This window comes from Protopterus annectens, chromosome 7.part0 (genome assembly GCF_019279795.1).
Source record: "Protopterus annectens isolate FY-2018-M chromosome 7.part0, PAN1.0, whole genome shotgun sequence".
In the NCBI taxonomy this organism is placed as follows: domain Eukaryota; kingdom Metazoa; phylum Chordata; order Ceratodontiformes; family Protopteridae; genus Protopterus; species Protopterus annectens.
The window spans coordinates 774966486-774992953 of NC_056739.1; the positions used below are offsets into that span (position 1 = coordinate 774966486).

General features: G+C 38.1%; 1 protein-coding gene across 2 annotated transcripts in view; it reads left to right on the top strand.

Annotated features, from left to right (window-relative positions):
• The window catches only part of LOC122806682 (E3 ubiquitin-protein ligase RNF144A-like), a 157181-nt gene extending 153326 nt beyond the window's left edge, over nt 1-3855 (top strand). For both annotated transcript variants that reach the window (XM_044077300.1, XM_044077301.1), the window contains one exon: nt 2967-3855. In XM_044077300.1, the coding sequence (XP_043933235.1) occupies nt 2967-3494 (528 nt within the window). In that variant the 3' untranslated portion in view covers nt 3495-3855. The remainder of the gene's footprint in view (nt 1-2966) is intronic.
• Nucleotides 3856-26468: the final 22613 nt, after the last annotated feature.

Here is a 26468-nt window from a genome sequence, read left to right on the forward strand (position 1 = left end):
GATAAAGGTGGTAATGCAGTTGAATACATAAGAGTGGTGTTAGGTTGGAGAGACACTGAGCTCCTCATGGGGCCTGTAGCAGAGTGGATTGTAGTTTATTTTTAGTTTTAGTCTTCTGATGTATCCATTACTGAATTGTATTTGTTCATGTTTTATTGCAGATCCTTCATCTATTCCCAAATATTCCCTGATCAAGTTCTTTTATATCACATTCCTGTCCCAGATTAATATTTTCTTTGTGCTGCAGGTTTCCTATTTTTAAATGTTCCTTTTGCATATTTATCAAGACCAAATCCATCCATCCACAAGCCTGTTTCCCATTTTTTGCACATGGGGTTGGGGTGTCACTTCAACAATGACAATCATCTAGAGCCAAGGTTTACACCACCAAGTGGCTAGCCCTGCAGCAGTAGTTCATCTGCACCACAAGCACACACACACACACACACACACACACACACACACACACATACACACACACACACACACACACCTAGGGCCAATGTAGAGTGTTCAATCCACCTGCTGCATGTCTTTGGAATGTGGGAGGAAACCCTCACGAACACAGAAAGGACATGCAGACTCCACACAGAAGGCACTCCAGCCAAGAATCGAACCGGAGAGCCACTTCCTGTGAGGCAACAACACTAACCACTGCGCCACCCCTTGAATTGTCATTTGGTCTTGATCAAGACCAAATAACATTCTTTTACTATCTGAGAATGTACTAACCATTTGTAGTTGTGCTTTCAACTCCTATTCTGATGAACTATACAATTCTACGTCATTCACAAAAAGTAGATTAGAGATTTTTAAGTAAAATTGGTTTCTGAGAACCAAGTTATAACCATAGCCTAATCTGTTTAGTAAATAGCTTAATGGGTTAAGGACAACACAAAAGGGGTGACATAGAATCACCCTGGAATATCCCCCTTTTAAATTTTATCCCTGGTGTAAAAATTTCCCTTTGTCATGGCTCAACTGCAAAGTGGTTTACCATTGTTTTATGGTCACGGTAATAAAAATGATCAGTGTAGCATGTATCTTCTACACCTGTAAGCATCAATTTATTAATGAATGTGGGATGCTGTCAAATGTTTTCTTGTAATCTGTCCATGTCACACTTAGATTATTTTCCTTTTTGCAATTCTCTATTATGCCTTTATTTAGCAACAAATGATCCTTTATTTCATATGACTTGCTTTTGTTACCTTTTTGTTCTACTGCCATAATTGCTTTTTTTTCTAAATGACTATATGCATCAGTTCTAGTATATAGTATGTATATTTTCAGGAGGCCAGTTTTAGCATGGCTTGCAGGTTCACTCTTAAGGTGCAGTATCATTTTTCCTGTTGTTAACCAGTTTGGTGTCTGTTCAGGATGCGCATAAGTAATTCTTACTAAGGGCTAAATCTTTGTATAACAATGTTAATGCTTTTAGACAGAAATTAGGTAGTGTGTCTGGCCTGAGTTTTTCAGTAAGGGATTTTTCTTAATTTTGTCTCAGTTTCTCTGGCTGTCACTTTATTCCATTTCATGTGTTCTACATTAAAGTTTCTTACTGTTTCTTTTAATTCTTCTATCCATTCAGCATCTTTGTTATGTTCAACATGGTCTTCATAAATACTTCTCCAAAATGTGTAATCTTTTCTATTTTGGTGGTGCTTCTATTCTTTTTGCTTTGTTTCCCAATTCTCCATAAAAATCTTTTTGAGTCATCCATAAAAGGGATTGACTCGACTTAAAATGACCTGCAGGGGTGGCTATCCTATTACTTACCTATGAACCTATGGCGGGAATATGGCTGGCAACTTAAACTAGAGGCATGCGATCACCCAGGGTTGAATGACATGGAAAATTTCAGGGTCTTCCTTAAGGGGAACAAATTTAAAGTACTAATTGAGTCATGTGATTTGATTTAATTATACAAGTGCTTGAGTGCTTTTGATACTTCAGTGTGAAGAAGTCTCATTTTGGGGATAAAAGTGCTTACTAAGCATCAGTGTTTGTTAAATGTTTTTTATTTTTATTTTTTAAGTGGTTTGCACTTTTTTATTAATATGTTTTTTGTGCACACTGCTGGACTATATTAAGGAAAGCTTGGATTTGTTTATATGAACTTCATGTAGTGCCATATGACCTTCATGCCTGGTTTTCTGACCAGCAGGGTCCTGCATTCAGACTTTGACATTCCTAAGCTATCTACATGACTGTTGTCAAACATATGCTGTTGTTTATGTACTATGTGAAACTGGCATGTTCTTTATTAAACCATATGCACAACTATAAGCAGTGAAAAATTCTGAAATGTGTAGGGATGAAAGATACCAAGAATAAACCCAGTTAAAACATTAATTTATTATTATTAACAGTTAATAAAAAGCATAAGCGCTTTCGTACAATGTCATTTCATCACTACACATTTCAAGATTTTTCACCAATTGTAGTTATGAGTATGGTTTTGTGCAGTTTTTGGATTCAAAGTTTGCTTTCTTTATTAAGGGAAGTCCTCAGTCTTAAAATCAATCTCTTTCAGAATGCCTTTAGTTATGTTCAATAAATTCATTGAAGCCTCTTAATTTCATACCATGCTATGAAATATCTACTTATAGGAACAGCTGCAGAGGCTTTACTTGCAGTAATGCTATTTGCCATGAATTTTTGTTTACTATGTGATGATCAGTCTTCCCAAAGAATGATCAATTAATTTATGTTGCGTTCCAGTTCTTTATACATGATATGAATCATCCCATCTCTGTCTTTTCCAGTGAGATAGGTGACACTCCCTAATGCAGTATCACAACATTATCCACAGTAGATGGAATCCCTAATATTTTATAAACATGAGACACTCTTGTTTATATTAGATTATCACAGTGCTTGAAGAATAATGTAAAATAAAGATGACATAATTAATAGTAAATGTATTTATTACTGATTTTTCAATGTGTACTTTATTTTTGCAGTGCCCACGATGCTTTCAGCTTCTTCAGCTCTATGATCACAACACTCTTTGTGTTGCGTGTCGAGTCTGTTCAGAAAACGATAAGAAGGTATACCAGTTCTGCTGGGCCTGTAAAAAGGAATGGAATGGACCTTCTCTTAATGATGAGTGCTGTGCTCATGAGCTCTGCCCTCTACAAGCAACTCTTCTATCCTGCCCAGTAATCATTGCCCCAGACTTAGAGGTCAATGAGTGCCCATCTGTACGAGCTTGTCCTCGGTGTGAGGCTCTGGTAACTCATTCTTTAGATGGCTGCCCAGAAGTGAAATGTCCCAATTGCTTGTTAAATTTCTGCTACCGCTGCCTTGAGAAACATGGAATGCACAGGTATATAGAAGAGGAGGAATGCCTTGTCTTAGATGAAATAGAGGACAGAGATAACAGTTTCTGCATGCTAAGTGAAAGGCAGACACTGACAGGCAAAGTATGGAATCCAGAGGAAAACTCTAGCTCTGAATGTACAACAGAGAGTGAGGAAGATGACAGTTAACATGGCATGAGTGGAACACAAGGGAGCAAAAATGTTGGTCTGTTTCCAACCAGTATGACCTAAGATTCACACTAATGCTTTGTCTCTTTGAAAGTCTGAGAAGCTCAACAGGTTGAATATAAGGCTGAATGCCAATCATATATTTGAGACTATTCTTTAACTATACACAGTTCACAATAATCATACATTTCTCATATGTATTGAATTTTAAAATGTGTCAACTCTTGTCAGCAATTTAAAATATAAATCAAATGTACACTGCAAGCAAAGGTGAATTAAGCTTGTGTAACTAGAAGTGGTCCTTTGGCAAAACAAATGAAGCACTACTACTGTTATTAACTGAATAAACAATGAAAGCTCATGTGCAATGCTTCTGCTTTTATTCTGCCAGTCTCTGAAACTACAGCACACATATGAATAAGGTTGTACTAGGAGCCAAAGCCCCCATGTCCATCACTACTCAGGCATGCTAACCTTAACCCCGGTTGTACACATTATCTTATGAAAAACACTAACAGTACTAGTATTCAGTCAAAGTATGTCTGAAGGTACTGTTAGGTGTTATTTTATTACTAATATTATAATTTTACTGATTGCAAAAGGAATATATATATATATATATATATATATATATATATATATATATATATATATATATATATATATATATATGGGTCTACTTTATTTTGTTGAATCTCATTTCACTGAATTTCATTTCACCCCGACCACTTCGCTGAAAACTCATTTCACTAAATCTTATTTCACTGAACTGCAGTTAGTATACATGACACTGTGTAGAGTACTGTAAGGCAAGTAAAAGGTATATGCCCTTCCCCCACTGTACTGTAATCCTGGAGTTAGTTTATATATATATATATATATATATATATATATATATATATATATATATATAGTTAGGGGGGGGTGTAGCCCCCCCCCCATTTAGTTTGAGTATAAATTGTCTTCTGGAGAGAGTTAGTCATTGGTGTTGCAAGTATGCATGTCTATTGTTTAAAATGTATTGTAAGTTTTTTGGGAAAATGCACCCCACCCCACCCCCCGCACAACTATATATACTAACTACAGGATTGCACTACAGTGGGGAAAAGGGCATATACCTTTTACTTGCCCTACAGTACTCTACACAGTGCTATGTATACTAAGTTCAGTTCAGTGAAATGAGATTCAGTGAAATGAGTTTTCAGTAATTTGTGTTTTCAGCGATGTGGTCAGGGTGAAATGAAATTCAGTGAAATGAGATTCAATGAAACAAAGTAGATCCATACATATATATATATATATATATATATATATATATATATATATATATATATGGATCTACTTCAGAAGACTGACAAACCAAAAGACTGAAAAGGTACTAAAGGTACTTACGTATTATCGCAACCAGATTGCAAGTCTCTCGCAACCAGCTTCCAAATCAAATCCACTAACAACAACAGGATCAGTATGTTATGTTAAGGGAATTACTTTAATGACTGTATACTTAGACGCTGGGCGTTCAGTAACCTTTACTACTCTCTTTCTCCTTATAAACTGAATGGGGGAGTGTGAGGAGAATGTGGAGCAATTGTACATGGCATTCACAAATATGAGCGCTCCTTCTACCACATCGGGGCCCTACTACAGTCAAACACGAGTTGCACAATCTAAGTGTTTGTAAACATGAGCACCACAGTATGATTGTAAGCCTGTATTCCTTTATAATTTCCCCTTACAGTGTACTATAACAAAGTGCAGCTCCATAACAGAAACAGAAAAGGTCATGAGGTATACACTACCTGCACCCAGCTTTCCACCTGCCACTTGCCTCAAACGTGATCAATTGTCTTTATAAATATATAGTCAAACACAGCAGGTGACATTTATTAAATTGCCACCTCACACCGACAGCAAAACTGGACTTCTAAAGTATACAGTACTGACATGTAATACCACGTATGTACTATGAAATATATAAACACAGTCCATGTTAACAGCAACTAAAAACGGAAACGACCTGCAACCTGCCTTCAGTCACGATGTCTTTTATCACACACATGACAGCATTCAGGGTCTGCGGTCCATGAACAACATTTTTCACTTCTTTTAAGTATTTATACCTATCACATCTACAAATATCCATGTCCTCCTTGTAAGAAGTTCCGCTTTCTCATTTGGATTCCACAAGCTGCATACATACTTGATTCAACAACCTCCCATTACCTGCCATTTGGAATCTGGTTGTGATAATATGTAAGTACCACTGAAAATGCAAAATACTGAACACATTTTTAATGAAGGGGGCAAGCCCCCTGCTAAGTATGTATACTAACTCCAAGATCACACAACAGTGGAGAAGGGAAACATTCCCTCATTCAGTATATTGAATTTTCAGCCTCCTGAAGTAGACCCATATATATATAAACCTCAAATCTTTCCTAAAAGCTCATTGGCTATGTTCCTGTACCAAACCAGACTAGTCCTAAAAATCCCAATACCCTCCATGCTATCTTCCGATGCCATCTTTTTTCTCTGCCCTGCTAAACTATATTATATGATCTCTAGTTCACTGTAACACCCCTCTATTTATTAATCCCTATAAGCATTGTACTTATATTTCTTTACCCATCTCTCGAGCCTATAATATAATCTTTAATAGTGTCCATGCAACTTATGTCTTCACTAATCCACTTACTTCATGAATTACTCAAATTATAGTTAATTTTTTACTTGATGTCTCTTCTTACTATGTTATCCAACATTTTTACTATGTAATGCAAACCTAAATCTTGTTTTAGATAAGTAGACGTTTTTCTTTTTTCTTCTTGAACTTTTTGTAACTGTTATGTTTAAACTTTTGATTACCTTACCATGTTATTTTAAAATCATTGAAATGTAACTCAAAACCTTTTGTACTGTGGAGCTTTTCTCCCCGGGTCTCTACTGAAAAGGGATATGTATCCAGTTGGACTAACCCGGTAAACAAATGTAAAATAAATAAATAAATAAAATAAATAATATATATACATATATACATATATATATATATATATATATATATATATATATATATATATATATATATAATAGATATGTATATATGATTGCATACCAAACTTCTCAAACAACAAACCTAACAACAGCAATCATTTTACTTCAAATCTAAAGTGATCAAAACCTAAAAAAAAAAACAAGACTACCTTTTTTGTAGGTGGGAGCAGGTTCCCCCTGCTAATTATATATACCAGCTCCAGGATCACTCCATGGTGGAGTAAGGGTAAATTCCCTGCTCTGCTGCAACACAATCTCACACAGAAACTAGCTGGCAGACTGAAATACATGGGAACAGAATGTTTATTTTTTTTATTTTTCTGAGTGCTTGCTCTTATTCATAACCACAAAAAAATGATGATTGCTGTTCTGACCATATGCTGTTATGAATGGTATATTAGTGCACTGAATTTCATCGAAACACCCAAATATTGATGCTCATGTGGACTAGAAAAAGTTGACTTTGCAGACATCTACACCTTACTACACATGCACTGAGCAACACTCTGATTACATGCAAAACATAATCTCAAAAAAATAGAGTAAAATAAAACAGCATTTATTCTGGGGGGACAAGCCCCCTTGCATCCTCCACACCCCTAGCTAATTATGTAATGAGTCCAAGATTAATTTTATTTGGAATTTGTTAACTGGTGTAGAACACTGATCCCACTAAACCCATTTTATTATCAACTAGGTGAAAAAACACAATAGTTACATAACATTATATACAGAATGAATGACAAAATGTAATATATACATATATTATATACAAAGTGAATATCATATTTGACTCGAGGGAATAAAGGCAATAGATAAATGACATTATATACAGAGTAAGTGAAAAACAGAATATATATACATGCATTTTGCCCCATAGTAGCATGCTTACTCATCAGTCAAACTCTATTCAACTTCCAAGGGGCAATTGGTCACCATCAAATTTTACCATCTCTCGCTTCTGCCCTTACCCCTTACATGAAAATATAAACCCTAGGGACTAGTAGCTGCTCAATAAAGCAGCATACTCTTGTGCCACAAAATGTATTTCCTGTAAAGCTACTGGCTACAGCTCTTGGTTGCACAGCTCCAATTATTCTTTGCAGCTCATGTGGATTAGTAAGGCCACTAACATTCCAAGAAGTAGACATTCTTCCTTACCATTATGATTTTCTCCCTTCCTATGCTCTTTGTTTGTACATCTAGACTCATGGTCACAAATAGATGAACATGTACTGTATACAGCATAAGAACATACTGAGCAAACTGAATCATGTTTTCTGTACTTTATCCAGTATTTCAGACATTCTTGTGAATGACAGGCTTTCAAAAAGAAACAGCAGTATGCCAAGCATCCAAGATAACATTTCCCTCACTTGCCAATTACTGTCATAGTACAAATGCCATAACTGGCACGTTATCATTGATTGTGGTCAATGAACACTTTCTTAGTGACAAAAAGTATGAATTGTGGATTCATTTATCAAATATTATACAATAAAAATGCATTAAAATTCAAAAACATGTACACTGATTGGACACACCAAGCAGTGTGCTCTTTGTAAATCCAGCATACTCTTGTAGGGAAAAGTTCCATCTTTTTCTGCAACACTGCGGGCATTACAACTAGGATATTTTAAGCTGTAATTAAACAAACAAACAAAACAAGAAAAAAAAAAAAAAAAAAAAATATATATATATATATATATATATGTGTATACGTATATATATATATATATATATATATGTGTATATGTATAAATATATATATATATATATATATATATATATATATATATATGGGGCTACCTGATAACACTGACATGCCAAAACACCAACAACGAAATAACCAACACAACAAAACCGAAAGAAACCGAAAGTTCAAAAACATGAAACTTCACATGCCCGACAAACCACAATCTCGACAATCAACAAAACAAATACCTCTCCTGAAAAACACACACACAACACAAGCACACCAAAAACCTTAGAAACCTACACTAACCGTTACATACACAACTGTCTATGCACTAACCTTAACCCAAACCCTAACCCTAAGGTCAGTCACTATCGCACACATACCTTACCCACACCCTAACCCTAACTCACTTAATCCGCCCCAACCCTTAAGTCTGTCACTATCGCACACTTACCTTACCCGCACCCTAAGCCTAACTCACTTAACCCACCCCTAAACATAAAGTCCGTCACTATCGCACACTTACCTGACCCGCACCCTACCCTAACGTCCATCACTATCACACACTTACCTTACCCACACCCTGACCCTAATGTCCGTCCCCATCGCACACTTATCTTAACATGTCGGTGTTCTCAGTGTCGGGATTCTCACTTTTGATCATCTCCATTGTCGTTCTTCTGGTGTCGGTGTTCTCGTTGTCGGTGTTGTGGACTTTCGGCGTTTTCAGGTAGACCCATATATATATATATATATATATTTATATATATTAAATTTAGTATTCCTTCACAGGAAAAACTTCCATTTTGTGTTGCAGTACTGAAAACTAATGTTCAAGTGATATGATGTTTTAATATATAAATAAACACAAATCAACAATTACTGTGTATTTTATATACATGCACACTTTTAAATTGTAAATCCCATGTTCATTGACGGGTAAAACTTCCATTTTCTTCGGAATGCTGAGGGTAGTAAAGTGCCTCATAGGATCATAGGAAGTTACTAGGCTATTGGCCCTGAGCCCTTATAAGCCTAGAAACGAGTTTAGCCCACATATAGACAAATCAGCACCTGATGCCCCTGTCCAGCAGGGACACGGGTGGAATCCCAGGGAGATATTTTCTATTTCCTATCCAGTTATCCAGGTTGCACTTAAAAAGGGGTAAAGAGGTACACTGCTTGATGTGGGGAGGGAGTCTATTCCACAGATGGGGGGAGTCTCTGTTACAAAATTCTGTCCCGCCAACAAGTCCTATTGATGTCACACACAAGGTTGAGGCCGCATGTGCAGGTTACTTGAGTGGAGCTTGACTTGCGGATATGCAGCAGTCCCATCAAGACGGGGTCCAAGATCGCCTTGTATGCCAGACAGAGGTCACCTCTGAGGAGTCTGTATGAAACAGAGTAGAGGGATAGGGCTTTTCTCCTATCTGTGTATGGTAGATGTTTGAGGCCCTGGATTCTCCTGGTGAAGAACCTTTGTGGTCTCTCCTGCTGCTGCATGTGTTTTGAGATGTACAAACTGAATGGGACATTGTACTCAATAATGGGCCTTGTAAGGGAAGACTAAAGGGATGTTATGACCTCCTTGTCCCTGGATGAGATACTCTACTTATGAGGTGGGCCATGTAGAAAGCTTATCATACAATGGAAGGAACATGCTGGTCAAAGGTTAGGCTGCTAACAATCTGGGTGCTCAAATCCCTCATGACTGACTGCATGCTTAGGACGTTATTAATGTGATAATTTGTGGGGACGTCACTCTCCTCAAAAGGGGTGATGATGCATTTTTTTGTATTCAGTTGAGGCCATGCTTCTGGCAACAGTCATTTGTTTGAGTGAGACCCTCTTGGGGAATTGATGACAGCCCCCAGCTTGCAGTCATCTACAAACTTGGTCAGCCATAGCCCACTGGTTTTGGCCTGCACCTCAGAAAATTATATCCCAAATAACAGAGGCCCCATTTAATGGAGTCTTATCACCTTGCTGAGCAATGCTGTTTACACACTAATACATCTGGGCTAGTCAGCTGTTACTGTATAGTATACTTTATATATTAATTTTTTATATTTATTTATTTATAGCTCTATTTATAGTACTGACAGCAGTGCTTCAGGATGACATTTACAGATGATAGCACAGCACCTCCTATGGTCAGTATCATTATTTGTTTTCTTTCGATATCCAGTGATAACAGAATGTTTTCTAATGTAAGAGAATTGTTTTTTAAGGGGTTCTTTGCTTTTGCTGCAGTTGCACCAGATGTAATGGCTTCCTAAATTTAAAATAGGCTAAACATAAGAGATAGCTCACAAATACTGTAGGAAAAAAAATAACAAATGCTGAATTGCTCCAGTAACAGTAGAGAAAATACAAACATGACATGCTGTCTAGGAAAATGATAAAGCGATGCCAGTGTGCTCCTTATAAATCCAGCGTTCCTTCTCAGCGGGACAGCAATGTACTCAATAACCATAGAGCATGCCCAGTACAGTAACTGGATGCCACAGACTACCAGAAAAAGGCAGAAGATTACTAAAGTCCTTTTATACAATGACATTATTTACAAAACACGACTTTTTTAATCACTCGGCCTTCACCCTCATGATCAAACCATGGCAACCACAGGTTGCTAAAATATAGCTCAAGAGGGAGATGCAAAATTTTTGATGAAAATGTTGACCATTATGAAAGCAAATGGTTTATTATTATATATTTTATAATTTTATGACCCTTTGTAGACCTTTGCTGTTAAAAAATAGGACTCTCCTTGTTTGTTGGCAATATTTGTCTTCTCACTACAACCCTGATTACTAGATCTGGGGAACAGAAATTTGTAAAAAGCAACATTGTCTTTCTTTCATTTTAGTCACACAAGCACATTAATCTACATCAAACAAGCACAAACAATATGACAAAATGTCAGTTTTCTCAGTACTATAATATAGAATATTCAATACCCATTTATGACTAACAACATTGGAATTTTTCTTCACCTCACCCTGTAGGTTACTACTGGCAAAAAATTTTGCTTTTCTACTAGCTTTGACCTTAGGCTCAAAAATGGCTTTTAGTGCACCAGTCTCCAAGGCAATGTTATTTATTTATTTATTTGAATTTGTTTACTGGGATTTAGCACTGATCGTGTCTGACCAATTTCAGTTTCCAGACATACAAAATAGACAAGAGTAGAGTACTACATAAGTAAGTATAAAACAGTACAATAGCAGAATAATGCTTTGGATATATAGCAAATCCAATGCATTTATTTACAATACATACAAACATTACTAAACATTTCAGAAATTAGAGTACAATACATTAGAGATTTGAAAAGTCAGCAACAATATCCAGAGTTTCAGATTGTGCTCATTTGGTCAGTTACCTGTTCATTCAACTAATTTACTTAACTTCATGGATGAGGCCTTCTCCCCTTCAGCTTTTAACTATACCCACATCTGGTTCCCTACTGAAATGTTGGCACTTGAAATGCAGAGTACTGAAAAGCAGAAAAAAAAGCCCGAAAACAGAGACAAGCCTACCACACCCCTTGAACTTATATATATATCAATTTCAAGATCACCATACCTCAGAGAAAAGGGAATATTCCGAGAAATGGCATCTCAAACTTACTATATGAAAGTCTATTCTTTCGGCTGTTCAGTCTCCATATGTCATGACTCATTCTAGCACATCCCGACATTTCAAATGCTTACTCCACAATTCCCATCATTTTAGGTCTTAGGGTCAAATTCCTTACCTTAAGCACTGCTTGAAAATCATCAGATGTCTTAAATCCTTTTGTGATATATGTTCTGATAAAAATGGATACAAAAACAGGAAAATTCATCCTTTTAACATGACCTCACACACTGGTGATCTGAGCTGAACCCTTTGGTCTGTGTCAGCATTCTAGTCGCTCTCATTAAACTCTTTTGTGCCCGACTTCATACACTTTATTTAAGTGCCTCAATGAAGAACAACAAATCTTTTGTATAATTCTTACTAAATTGTGTCTGGGCTTACAGTCTGCATTAGTCCTGTCAGGTGTGAATATTTTAACTGGTATTTAAAATAATCCATTTTTTTTCTTGTCAACTCAGTCTGAACATGACTGATGCAGTCACCTCTTTCCACCTTCTCAGGATCTTCAAAAATATTCATGTTCTTTCTTCAGGGTCTACCATCTTGATCTACCAATAACTTCCAGCAATAATTCTACCTAAGACTGTGTAACATTTTATTCATTTAGGTCCTCAAATAAAGACTGCAGTTGTTTAATAACTGTAGCATGTGTGCTTGTGTCTTCCACCATATCTACAATGCTTTTTTGATAGTGTAGTGAAACTATCCAGCCTCTCTTTGATCTCTTTATATCCTTTTAAAAACTCCTTAAAATGGAACAGCTTTCTGACTCATGTACATCAACATTCCTATGAACCTCAGCCACCATTCTGGTTTTCTCATTCACTGTTGGGAATCATATCCATATTTTCATTAGTTTAGTTATGGGTCCAAATGTTGGCAGTTGAAATGCCGAGCACCAAAAAACCATTAAAAAAAGTCTGAAAATACAGGAGAAGAGCAAATCTCAAAAATTGCGATTCTCCTTAAAACTTATTTTGCAGAGGGAACAAGTCCCCCTACATCCCTCAAACTTTTATATACCAACTCCAAGATCACCATACCTCTGAGAAAAGGGAACATTGCACCACTGGATTACTAGACACAAGTCAATGTAGTTTAGAAAAAAACTCTGTCAAATAAAATTGGGGAAAGTCACCTGTTGAATATAACCTTGTCAGAGGGAAAGTTTGCCACTGTCCAATAAATATTACTTCAAGATTTTTCATGGGTTGGAATATTAAATGTTAACCTAGAAACTTCATTCTAGCACTCTGCCCTTTTTTGTCCAGCTAGACTTTCAGATTACATCTCCTGCTCATGTTGTAGGAACTGCATATTAGAACTGCACAGGACAAAGATTTCCAATGATGGTGCACATTTGAGCAGATGATTCCTTAACCGTTTTCGTATCAGATAGTGGTGGGGTGTTTAATTCTTTTTTTATGTCTTCTTAACCTGTGCTTCTCAGTATTGAAAAATTGATGAACGTTTTTTTTTTTTGACATGGTTGGATGTTTTTGGTTTCCTTATTTAGCCGAGATCAACAGTGAGAAAACATGACTCATGGAAGGATGCTTGATGGAACATAGGAAAACCAGTGAATAACATAACTATAAATGCATTTAGGTCATTAATGAATAAAAAAAGCACAGGGAGGTATAGTGGTTGCAAAGTGTGTCAGTGGAAGTGATGCAAAAGACAGAAGGTAGTGCAACTTCAAGGGGTGAAACAGATCCACAACAAATGCACAAAAGTTGGTAACTAAATGATTTGTTGTGTAGGATAATATCCCCTGAGATGCACGGTAGCAAACCCTGCCCACATCACAGCTAACCATGCCTACAGCTGCTGGCAGTGGCAATGAATGATGCCACAAATATGCACAAGCTTTATTGGAGGTGCATTACACTACACAGTACCCATTAAATGCATGTAGAAAATAATATTCGATTTTTATCTAAAGGACCCTGGTGTGATCTACAGGTCCTCATGAGTCTAATGAATACCAATACAGGGATGATGACACACCATAGAATAAACTGACTCTGTACCTCAACACCTTTGTAGTTTTAGACAGCAAACTCCAGGTCACCAAAATATCATGATTCTAAAGACTAACCAATTTAAGATCATATATGCTCAAAAATTCCTAGGAGGAAAACTAGTGAAATGTTTCTAATAGGGCCCAAAGTCATAGAGTAGTCATAGGGCTGTAGGATACTAATAAGATGTAAGTCGGAATATGGCAAATGTAATTTAAATAAAAAAAATAAATAAATAAAATAAAAGGAAAAACACTTGCATATTTCTCTGCAATCAGTAGTGTTCTCCAGGACAGAACCATAAATAACTACAATAAATACTAAGAACTTCCTAAAAAACAATTCTCCTCACTAGGTTATATGACAAAAAAATAAACAGTAAATATAAACTCTTTCTGTATACAGCAAAGCAACTCTGAATGGCAGTTCCAGAAAACAGAGGAGTAGATGTATGCAACAGCAAAGCGGTCCAGCTACCAGTGTCAGCTCTCACCCATGGCATGTCAACTCCTTCCTAGAAAGTCAAACAACTTCCATGGTCTGGGCTCCAAAATAATCTTTTGCGAGTCAAACGTGTCATCAGAAGTGTTACTTGGAATTAAAGAAAGCTATTATATACCAGTCCAAAATAACAACCCTAGAAACATGGGAAGGTGTAACAGTTGAGCCACCTCTGTCCTCCATACTGTGCCTTCACTGGTGATCAAAAATAACCTACAGCCAGGCAATATTTCTTATAAAACCAAGTCCCAAGTATAGCCAAAGCACAAGGATGCAGATGAGAAGTGCATAAACATAAAAAGTTACCTTTAGAATTTTAGGTGTAGCCAGAACACAAGACAGCAGATGAGAAGTGGATACCCATACTAAATCCTTTTCGGATAAGTTAGGACTTAGCAAATGTTGCTTATGGCAGGAAAGTGAGCAAAAATGCTTCTTTGCCCTAAAATAAATGTTTTATACAGAGCCGGATCCAGCACTAGACTAGACAACCTAGGCACTTGCCTAGGGCTCCTCTGGCTGGGAGGGGCCCGCTGGCCAGGGGTGCCACAATATTTACTTTTTAGTAAAAAACAAAAAATACATGTCTCCTTTAAGGGCATGAAGAATCTGTGCATCTGTCAGTGCACATGTGTGCTAGCTTCCTTTAAACACACAAGGTTTACTGACATTCCGGCTTTTTATTTTCTGCACATGGAATTTAAAGATGTTCTGACTTCTTCATTTTCACATCTTTGTGTGGAATTTAAACACACCTGTTGCTTCTTCTGACTGTGGAATAATGCAAAGCGTCAATAAGTTTGTGTAATGCCTTAGTTAGGGATGGCAAGTTAGTTAATTTGCTCAGGCTCAAATCCTGTACCTTAAACACAGAAGACAAGAGCCTGAATCCTGTACACCAACTACCGGACTACTCAAAAAAAATGAGTTTCAGTGCATTTTTCAAATATTTGTGTGCTTCATTGCATTTTCAAGGATTTGTGAGCGTCACGGGAAGGAAGTTTACTGCTGCTCATGCTTAGTCTGTTTTTCAGTGTGCAACTGTTTTGTTTAGCATATAGTTATCAATTATTACTGTGACTGGGTTAGCCACTAGGTTGTAAACCATGGCTCTAGATGATTGTTACTGTTGAAGTGACACCCTTACCCCATGTGTAAAAATGGGAACAAGGGGTTGTGGCTGGCTGGATGGATCACTGTTTGTTATATAGCATTGGGAAGTAGTGTTAGTAGGGCAACAGGTACCATACTTGCTTTTGATACAGAAGGCTGTGGGTTCTAATCCCACACAATGTAGGTATATTGCTCACACTATGTTGTATTTTGAGGGGTGGGGGTGCTGCAGTCCTGAGAGTGTCCTTTGGATTAAATGCTAGTAACTATGAATGTGTTGATGATTTGCCATCCATTCCCTACTGCAATGTTACCAGCTCACAATTTTTTAATGTAACATAGGCAATTTATTCTTCAAGTGCAGTAGGCACTAAATTTGTAGATAAAAAATTGAAATGTAAAGTTGTATGCTAGCAGTAATCTCTTCATTAGTTGTTAGTCTCTTTAATGTGGAATTATTCAGATGAGTGTTACTACTGCAGCAATTATGCATATTGACTGATATTGACTGATATTGGTGGATTGAATTGACAGAAGTTTGAGTAGCCTTTTATGGTTGAAATATTCTGAAATGGTCAGTTTTGTCATTATTGGTTCATATGTTTTGTTTCATTGCTTACTGGAAAAATGTTCAAAACTACAATTTAAAACACATTCTAACAAGTGGTGCTGTATTATACAAGGAATATAACTTAATACAATCAGGAAGGTAAATCAAAGAACACATGCATATATGCATGGTCCTAAAAATCTGTGCAAGAGGCCTATGGTTTGAAAACAAACCAAAGTTAAATTTTATCTGCCATTGGCCAGATAAATTTTCTTTGAATGTGGGTTTCAAGGGCAGAGAAGCTTACTGTTAATGCTAAGTCTGTTTTCATTATGAGACAATTAGCAAATGTCTATAAGTGTTTGTGCTATAAAATTTTAAATAAAAGTTTTAAATTAAATCCAAGTGTCTATAATCATTGTAGAAGTAAAGAAGAAAACAGTATGCACACGTAGAGGTTTGAACAATGTTTACAGTAACTAGGGAGAAATAGTTTTAAGTTTCCTAGACTTCTGATTTTGCAGATAAATTTAAGTACATCAGGACAAAAGCAACCCACAATCAGTCAGAAATATACTGTATAATGTGTTTCTGCAACTAGAATGGTGTGCTGGGAACCTGTGCCCATAATGTTCCCTGTTAAACTAATTCATTTGCATTCTGTCATCTCTATGTTCTGTTTGTGCCTTAACTAAATGACATAAGGGTATACATTTGATCTCAAGAATTGTAAAGATAAGGCTTGTATGTAATTCCAAGACAGTTTAAGTGACATGACTTAAGTGATTTTGTGATGATGTGAGGTAGTGCTAACTATGCCAAGAGGAGTAGGGCAGTTGATGTGCAACATGTGCCTAACATAGCTAGCTGGAGTTTTTTAAAGAATTATATGTTATTTGTATATCAAACTGATTTGTACAGGTGATTGTGTTGAAAATATATTTGCAAAGTTGCTTGTGTCAAAAAATGTACCAACATTGGGTCCTGCTGGACAGAAAAGAAATACACCTGTATGTCAGACTCTATTGTAACTGTCAGTCCAGATTACAGCAAAGTATTTGTTGTGTAGGTGGATGCTTTAAACCATGGGGTAGGGGCTGTACTCAGCCAGGTTTCCTCAGAGGGAGAATAGCACCAAGTTGTATATCTCAGCCGTAGACTTCAACCAAGTGAGGAATATTATGCAGGTGTACAAAAGAATGTCTAGCCATAGTATGGGCACTGCAGAAATGTCAGCCCTATCTGTATGGAAGGAAATTCACTGTGGTTGCAGACCACTGCTGCATCGAGCCAGCCAACAAAATGCCAAGTTATTAAGTTGGAGTCTAGGGTTGCAGGCATATAACACAGTGCAGCATTGTGGTGGGGTCAGCAATGCCAATGCAGATGGACTCCCAAGACAGGGTATAGGTTAATGTATTCTCAGACAACCTCATTTCTCTCTAGCAATGTTTCTCCAGGGTCACTTGAAAAACTAGCTTAAGTCTTCAAAGGGGGGAGAGATGTGATAATGTCAGGTAGTGCCAGCTATGCCAAGAGGAGTCGGGCAGAGGATGTGTACATATGCCAGCATGGCTTGCTGGAGTTTTATAAAGAATTATATGTCATTAGTTTATCAAACTGATCTGTATAGGTGCTTGTGTTGAAGATGTGTTTGTATGTGTGAGTTTGCTTCTGTTAAAAAATGTACCAACAGTGGGTCCTGCTGGACAGAAAAGAAATACATCTGTATGACAGACTGTACTGTAACTGCTGAAATGAATATATTGCAACAGAGGATACTGGAAGAGAAGAGGTTAATCTCAGTCCAGCTAATTTTGAAAAAAAAATAGATTGAAATAAAATTACTTGGTATAAGCCATAATAATTGTATTTCACAGGTATGAATGTAGCTAGAGAAGCAATGTCTGGTTTGGGATCCTGCTCTTATTGTCCTTAGTGGTGAATTACCCTGGGGTGCCAAAGAATGACTGGTTAGTCTCTATTAGAAGGATGGAAGTATTGGAATTGTTTTACAGTCTCCAGATGCCTTAGCAAAGCTCTAGGTCTATATTGTGGCATATCTGTACTAGATTCTTGTTCAGCTTCTAGTCAGAGGTGTAATGTGGGAACCACAGATTCAGTTGACCAAATGTGATGTCTTTCTATAGCCAGCACTGAAATTATTTTAGATATTAGTGAGTGATGTGATAGTTACACTCAGCGCACTGTCTTGGACCTGACAACAAGACCACTCACCCATTTCATCTTGCCTTGCTTTAATAAGTAACTATGGAACAGTAATTCTTCAGTCAGTTAGGAAACTAGTGAGATTAGCTAAAAGTATTGTTTTTCTGTATCTGTATGAGTCTTTCCATCTGTGTAATTTTTTTTTATATTTCCTGTGACTTGAAACTCTGGTGTTTATTGTAAATGGATAGTCAGTATTTTCATGGTTTCTATTTTATTATTTATTATTAAGTATATCTATACCTTTCATTGTGGCTGGTCTTTTAGAAAATAGTTTAACCTTTGAAAGAATTGCATTTATTTGGTGGCACTGTAGGCTTCATGCTCCTGAAAGTCTTGCTGTTTGACCAAACATTACCATTTGTATAAAAATTTATTTTACTAAGAGTATTTGGGCACCCTGGTAAGAGCCTTAAGGTAGCTGGATGGTGGCAGTGAATCTACCTTATAGTCTGGGTAGAGGAGGCATATCTGGTAAAACTGTACCAGCCTTTCCCAGGTGTGTGTGTGTGTGTGTGTGTGTGTGTGTGTGTGTGTGTGTGTGTGTGTGTGTGTGTGTCAGCTACTTAGAACAGGGACGCAGCGCACTAGTATCTGCAGAGAGAAAGGTGAAGTTTTATTTGGAGTCTGGAGGAGGAAGTCCAGCCCTAGGACTGGGTGTGCTTCCTGTATGCTCTTAAGAGAAATTGAGATTAGTGCAGAAAACTACATCTGTAAATACTGTGTGCATCCATTTTTGTTTTAAGTGAATGTTCTCCACAGGTGTCAGTGGTGAGGATGGAGGCTCCTTTATTACTGGCCCAGAGGAGGGACATCACAGATGTATATAGTGGACATGTAGATGTATATATTGGATATGCATTTGTTACTGGCTATGTATATGCATTTGCATTGAGTTTCTACCGTTTTTTTTACTCACCTAGGCTGGAGTTGAAAATGTCCTTGGACCAGGTCACTTAAAGTTAACAAATAAATCACAAAACAAACAGCCTTTTGTTGATGTCAGTAGTTGCCACTGGAAAATGACTGCAGCTGTATGATAGACTGAACTAAGCACTGACGTTTTGTTACTAATTCTGGTTCCTTTATAAGAAGTTCAGGATAAATATATGACTCTATTCCAAAGAGAAAAACAATGCTGGTTAAATATTTTCAAGTAAATCAAAATGAGTAATGCTGAGCATTTTATATGAACCATGAAGAGATTAAATGTAAACCAAATTAAAAAAAAAAGTTTTGTACTCATACCTGTGTTATAACAGTGCAGTTTAATATTAAGGCATGTCACAAGACCACAGCTTTAGTGTCATAGCAGAGGTGCCACGGTTTCAAATATTAAGACATGTCATTAGACAACATGCAGCTTTAGTGTCGTAGCACTGGTGCCACAGTTTCAAATAAAACAATGAGCCAATGTGACATGCAAATAAATCATGATATAGCTATAGTTTATACCTTTTATATGCACTACTACTGTATGTGAATTTCATTTTGCAACTCCTTGATTAGCAGAACATCCTGGCTTTATGTCTGACTTAACATACGTTTGAATACTTTGTTTTTCTGCACTAGTTTCACAAGCATTCCTCCCCACAATAAAACATTGTACTCCATGTATTTGTAATAAACATGTCAGAACTCCTGTACATGTGCTAATTAATGATAGGGATTTATATTATAGCAAATGTTTACTAACTGTGAATGTAGACTATATCTCCTTGCGATGCTTTTGTGTTTGACCATTAAAATGTTTGCAAGCAGAATGACAATATGAGAATTTTTAAGTAAAGTTTAAAATGTTTGAGTCCTGCTTTATATTGTTACTCATTTCACAACTATGTAAATAGATTGTCTGTGTGGGCCAGTTTAACCATAACTCAGGCAGCAAGAGCAAGGACGGATGCAAAGATGATAAGGTCAGAGGATTTTGACCAGCCAGTCCAAAATGACCTCTTTGGGGCTGCATGAATAAACCAGAGTATTCAGAAGAAACCCACATAAATGGAAGAGAACATAAACAACATAAAGGCATTAAGTGGAGACCAGGAACAAACCCTGGACCTTTTAGTTGTGAAGCATGAATACTAACCAATGTAAAGTACAATTGTGTAAGGCTTACTTGTAACAGTAGATGTTCAAAGTCCTTGTTGCCTCAGTGTCATTTTGGATTATCTGCCAAGGTAACCCTGCACTGGCCAGCTTTTAAAAGCTCAGACTTCCCTCCCTCTCTCTTCTTGCAACAGCTGATTGAGTATATCCTGAAAGGGAAGCCTTCAGATGTAGCAGGAAGTCAGTATTCAGGCTTTTTTATTTCCACAAAGAAGGAGAGGAAAGTACCTTAAGTCAGAATCACATAGTAAGAGTAAATTCAGAGCCAATCACAATACATCATAAAAACAAATCCAACGACAACCAAATCAAAGAGGTTGAAACCCACCTCAACTATGCACAATCTAGGGTATGGCAGGTGGATGCTGTCAGTGAGGAATTTGAACATCTTCTGTTACAGGTAAGTAGGACTTCCACAACTGTACTATGTTCATCATTCCCACTGCCTCAGTGGCATTTTGGTTAGATTCCCAAAGCATACCCTACCTGGGAGGTTGAAAAATAAGAATCCCATGGTCCTCTGGACTTTGAAAAGGAATCAAGTGTGTAGTGCTTTATGAAGGTATGAACAGAGGACCAGGTTGCTGCCTCTAGAATGCTTCTAGGCTCCATCCCTTTTCAATGTGCCATAAAAGAGGGTAAGGATTTAGTTGAGTGAGCATTAACCTTGCCTGGAATAGATTTGCCATGGAGTGAGTAACAGAAAACAGTAGCAGAGGACAACCTTTGCGCAATAGTTTGCTTAGAGACAGCTTGACATTTCTTATCCCCTGTATAGGAGACAAACAGCTGTTCAGTCTTCCTAAAGAGGCTTGTTCTGGCAAAGTAGTACCTCAGCTGTCTGTGTGTATTTACTGTATCTAAGGTATGTAGAATCTTTTCTCTCTTGTGTTTTTGATCAGGATCAAACACTGGGAGATTGATGGCTTGTTCAAGGTAAATTAAGAAACAGCTTTAGGCATGAATGATAGATTAGTGAGTAACACAACCCTGTCCTTGTGAAAAATCAGCTAGCGTTGGCCCACCATGAGAGTTTGCAGCTCAAAGACTCATCTTGCAGGTGTCAGATCAATAAGTAAAACAGTCTTTCAAGTAAAGAACCATAAATCAGTGTGAGAGGCAGGTTTGAAAGAAAGTAAGGTCAATTTGTCAAAAACAATCCGACACAGTTCAAAGCAGACACATAGACCCATATATGCCGAGGCACTTAAATGTAACCTTCCTAAACTCCAAAGACCTCCCAGATAAAGTATACATAACAAATACCTTCAGCAGCCCCAAATGCACTCTTTGGAAACAACACCCACATCAACACATGTAGCCACATCCAATGGAGTGCCTCACATTCTAAGCCCATAAGACAAACCACCACACAATCCAACATTCTGGTCATTGGAGACTCCATTGTGAGACACACTGATGTCCCTCTCACCCAGGTGAGTAAGAAGAAAGTCATGGTTATTTGCTTATCAGGGGCCAGGATCCACCACATTATGCATGCAGTCAGGTCATTGGACCACATGTACCAATATGATTCAGTCATAGCCTACATGGGTGACATGAGACATACCTCCCTATACTATATGAAGAGGAACATCATGGCGCTCTCAGTATTTGTGTCCCAGGCTGGTATGAGTTTAGCATTGAGAAGCATTTTACTTTCTCCAAGGATGATGCCACAATATGAACAGAAGATGACTAACTTTAGTAATGGCCTTAGTTTCTGGTGTCATTCTAAGGTGGTGCAATATTTGTTAGCAAGGAAGGACATGATCAGCAGACCACGTTGCTTTGCCAGGGATGGTCTGCATCTCTCTCCTCTTGGCTTTTGAATACTAACTAAAACATTGTCCTCCCATAGTGCTTTTTTTTTAGGCAATGCCATACCAAAGTGCTTCTGACATAACAAATCAAAACCAAGAAAATGTAAACATATTACTGATCAGTGCTAGTAGCCTAAACAAGAAACTCCACTGCCTACAAGCTCTCCTCTCCCTACAAAATGCTGACATCTGTGCAGTCACAGAGACATGGTTTAAAGCCACAGAGAGCACACCTGCAGTGCAAGGCTATAATGCCTTCCACACATTTAGATTAGATACTACACAGACAGGGACTAAAGGTAGAGGTGCCTTAATTTACATCAAAAATAAATATACCTCAATGCTGGTCAAACAAGACAATGCATTTGAGCTTCTCCGTGTTCAAATCAAAATAGGCAAAATCCAATACCACTTCCTTGCAAGCTATAGGTCCCCGTCTGTAACAAAGACAACCCATAATATGTATATAAAACGTATTGGAAACACTCACCATCCAACCCAATACCATATTCATGGGCAACATGAACTATAAAAACAAAAAAACAGCTAGCGGTCCACATCGGTAGTAAAATACACTTTATTAATAATTATTAAACAGAATGTGGAGGCATTTAATAAGCAAGGCAAAACAGTTTCAGCCAAAAGCCTTCTACAGTTCCAAAAACAATATACTTGTATCCTCAGGAAAAACTGTCAAATATAACACCCCCCTACTATCACTAGGGAACACATCCTCAGTGCTTTCCCTAAGGCCAAAAACACTGCATCAGTAGATCCAAACAGTATCCCAGGATGTCTAAATAGCATAAAACATAATCTATCAGGCCCTCTGGAATTGCTATTTAACTATAGCCTCCAAACAGACTTTGTACCTCATGAATTTAGAATTGCAACAATGATCATTCTGCACAAAGGAGGGCAATCTACAGACACTGGAAACTACAAACCCATAAGTCACATTAGCCTCATATGCAAAGCCATGGAAAGAAGTACCATGGAAATGATCATACATAGGAAACCTCCAGACGCTGGATCCAACCCACTTTGATTTCATCCATGCCTACTCAGCCTAGTGGACTTTGAGAAAGTCACCAAAGCAACGGCTGAGGGCAAAACTGTTCGCATTACCTAACTTGACTTAGCCAAGACATTTGACACAATACTCAATTCAGGCATTGTTGACAAAGTCAAGAGGATATGTATAAACCCTTATGGCACCCAGTGGATAGCCAGTTGGCTCACAGAAAGGACCCAGAAAGTTAGAATTGGGGAGTCCACCTCTATAAAGAGGCCAGTCACAAGCAGAGTCCCTCAGGAATGGTCCTGGGCACACTCCTGTTTGGCATTTACTTTATTGACATCAAGGCCACTGTCAAGGGTCTCTAGCTGACTAAATCAGATGATTGCAAGAAGTCATAGAATCCCCAACAAGCACAAATATTCTCCAGGAAGGGCTGGCACAGACAAATAACTTGTGTCAGAGCTATGGACTAAAACTAAATGCCTAGAAATGCATAATAGTATCCTTCAGGAAGTCATCCACCCCTGGTAACTATCATATTTACAACACACCCCCAAGGGCTAAGCCAGTAGTCAGGGACTTGAGGATAAATATAGACATAGATCTAGGCTTTGATCCTCACATCTCTACAGTAGTGAGGAAATCTGTTTATGCTGTGCAACTTATAAACAAGGGTATGGCATCTAGGTCCAAGAAGGTCATTGCTCCACTGTATTCAGCATTCATCAGACAATGACAATCATTGAGTACAATGCCCCCTTTAGTATGTACCTTACCAGGCACATCAAACAAATGGAATGTCCACAGAGGCTCCTCACTAAAAGAATACAGGGTGTAAGTAACATGTGCTATGCAGACTCCCTCAAGGCTCTAGCCTGAATTAAGTCTCCTACAGGATGTTAAGAGGAGATCTATACCTGGCATACAAGGTATTATCAGACCCCACCCTGATGGACCTCCTGCATATCTGCAAAACAAGCAGCATTAGAATTATCCATTCTAAAGACTTAAACCTTCCCTATGAAATAAAGGACCCTCTGCAGAGACAGGTATTTATTCCAGAGACTACCCCTTCTTAGGAACAGTCTTTCCATCCATGTGAAGCAGAATTTCTCCCTAACTATATTCAAGTGTAACTTGGAAAATTGGATGGGGAACAGGAAATTCATCCCTGGTTTGGCACCTATGGCTCTAATGGGCACAGGCAAACTAAAATGGTTAATCTCCCAAGCCCCTGTTTACACTTATCACGGATACCAGAACTTGTCAGAGATTTGGGATGCATGGTTAGGCTTAAAAAGGCCCTAGTGATCATTAGCCTAGAACACACCTATGAACCTATGAACAAAGTTGAGATTTGAGGGAGGAGGAATTTGCTTTTGAGGGCATCTCACATGCAACACTCCTTTTATAAACTATTTGACACCAAAAAGAGATGAAAGAAGGTGATCCATAGACAGACAATCTGAGATGCACATTGGCAGAAGCATATGACAAACTGTCTGTAAGTAGCTCAAACAAATAGTTCAAAACCAGAGGGGGTCAAAATATTTTTGGGACCTCTGTTAATTGGGTATGCACCACCTAGAAAATCTCTTCCACTTGTAAATATAAGACTGCATGCTAATGCTAGGTACATGTGACCCCGCACATCCACTGGCATACATAGGTCATAAAGGGACATTGGGTATGAAGCAGATGTCAGCATGCATCAACCTCAGAACTTTTCTGTCACCTGTCTGATCACCTGCTCCAGACATTTGCTCACCAGATTAATGTTGAGCGGTGGTTCAGATAAGTACCCTGTTGGGTTTTTTTCATTTATAATTTTCTTGCTTTTTGCTACTGCTTATTTGTGGAGTGATTTCATGTCAGCTAGGAAGGGCAAGTGTCAGTGTGGAAAGCAGATTCCACATAAAGACGCAGATGACCTCTTTGTTCTGTCTAGAACCAGACCACGACCATACCACCTGTAATATTTGTAAACAGTCCATCCCCAAAACTCTCAGGAGCTGTCTAGCTTCACTTAAGTTGTACTTAGAGAACAGGTGCCTTAAGCACCTGGCACAGGAGAAGGAGGTGACGTCAGGTCTTTCAGATGAACCACAAACTAAAAAAAGCCAAGAAATCTTGGCTTGATCTACCAGCTGCTCCCTCTCTCTCTCTTCGGTGACCCTCCCGAGGTTGATGTAGGCCCGGAGGTTGTTATAGAGTCAGTGGATGTCCCTTCAGTGGGAATTACAGGGGAAACCCCAAAGTCCCCTGCATGTCCAAGAGGGAAATGCAGGTGTCCGACTTCGGCAAAAAGGGGGAACCACAGCTCGTTATTTCCGAAGGTCCTCAGGGCATCAATCAAATCACTGTGCATGAGGATGTGTTTACTGATGTAGTCGAATGTAGGATGATTTTAGGCCCTTCCACATCCCATCACATGGAAACTCCCAGAAAGAAAAAACTGAAGACAAAGCACATTGCTCCTGCTCTGCCAGAACACCCCCATATTTGTCAGGCTTTCTACCAAAGCCTTTTCAATGCTTTTGTGGCCCTGTGGCAGTCCTCATCTTCCTCTATCCTTTTGCAGTCCTTTTCTCTCTCCACTGCATTCAAGAGGACAGCTGTAGATTCCTCTTCAGATGAAGAATAATCCTCTGAAGATGAAACATTGGCCTATTCCACCCAGATAGCTTCACCCCTAGGGTATGCCTCCCCAGAATAGGAATCTAATGGTACAAATTCCCCTGGGTAGGATATTTCGTTTGGAGAAACTATCCAAAAAATGAAAGAATTTTTCAAATGGGACTACTGCCAAGTAACAGATGTTCAAAAGAGGTATTATGACCTCTTGTAGATGGATTCACCATCACCCTCTGCTATTCCCCCAGTTCTGCTAGCCTTCCTAGATGCTTTTACTGATGCTTCCAAGTGCCCAGATTCTCACCCCCTGCTCCCAAGCATGCAGACAGGTTCTACAAGGTACCTGAGGATGCTAACTTCCTCTTTAAAGCTCTGTCTGCAGACCCAGCTACCATTTCTATCTCAGCTGATAAGGCTTAGGTTCATAGGTTAGTACTAAGCTAACTGCTCTTGCGAGCCATTTTAAGCCTAGCCTATTATCCCTTGTGAGACTTAAACCCTGTACTTTGTGTTTGTAAGGCAAACACCTTAACCATTGGGCCACCCTCCCAACCTCCTTTTAAGTTATTGCC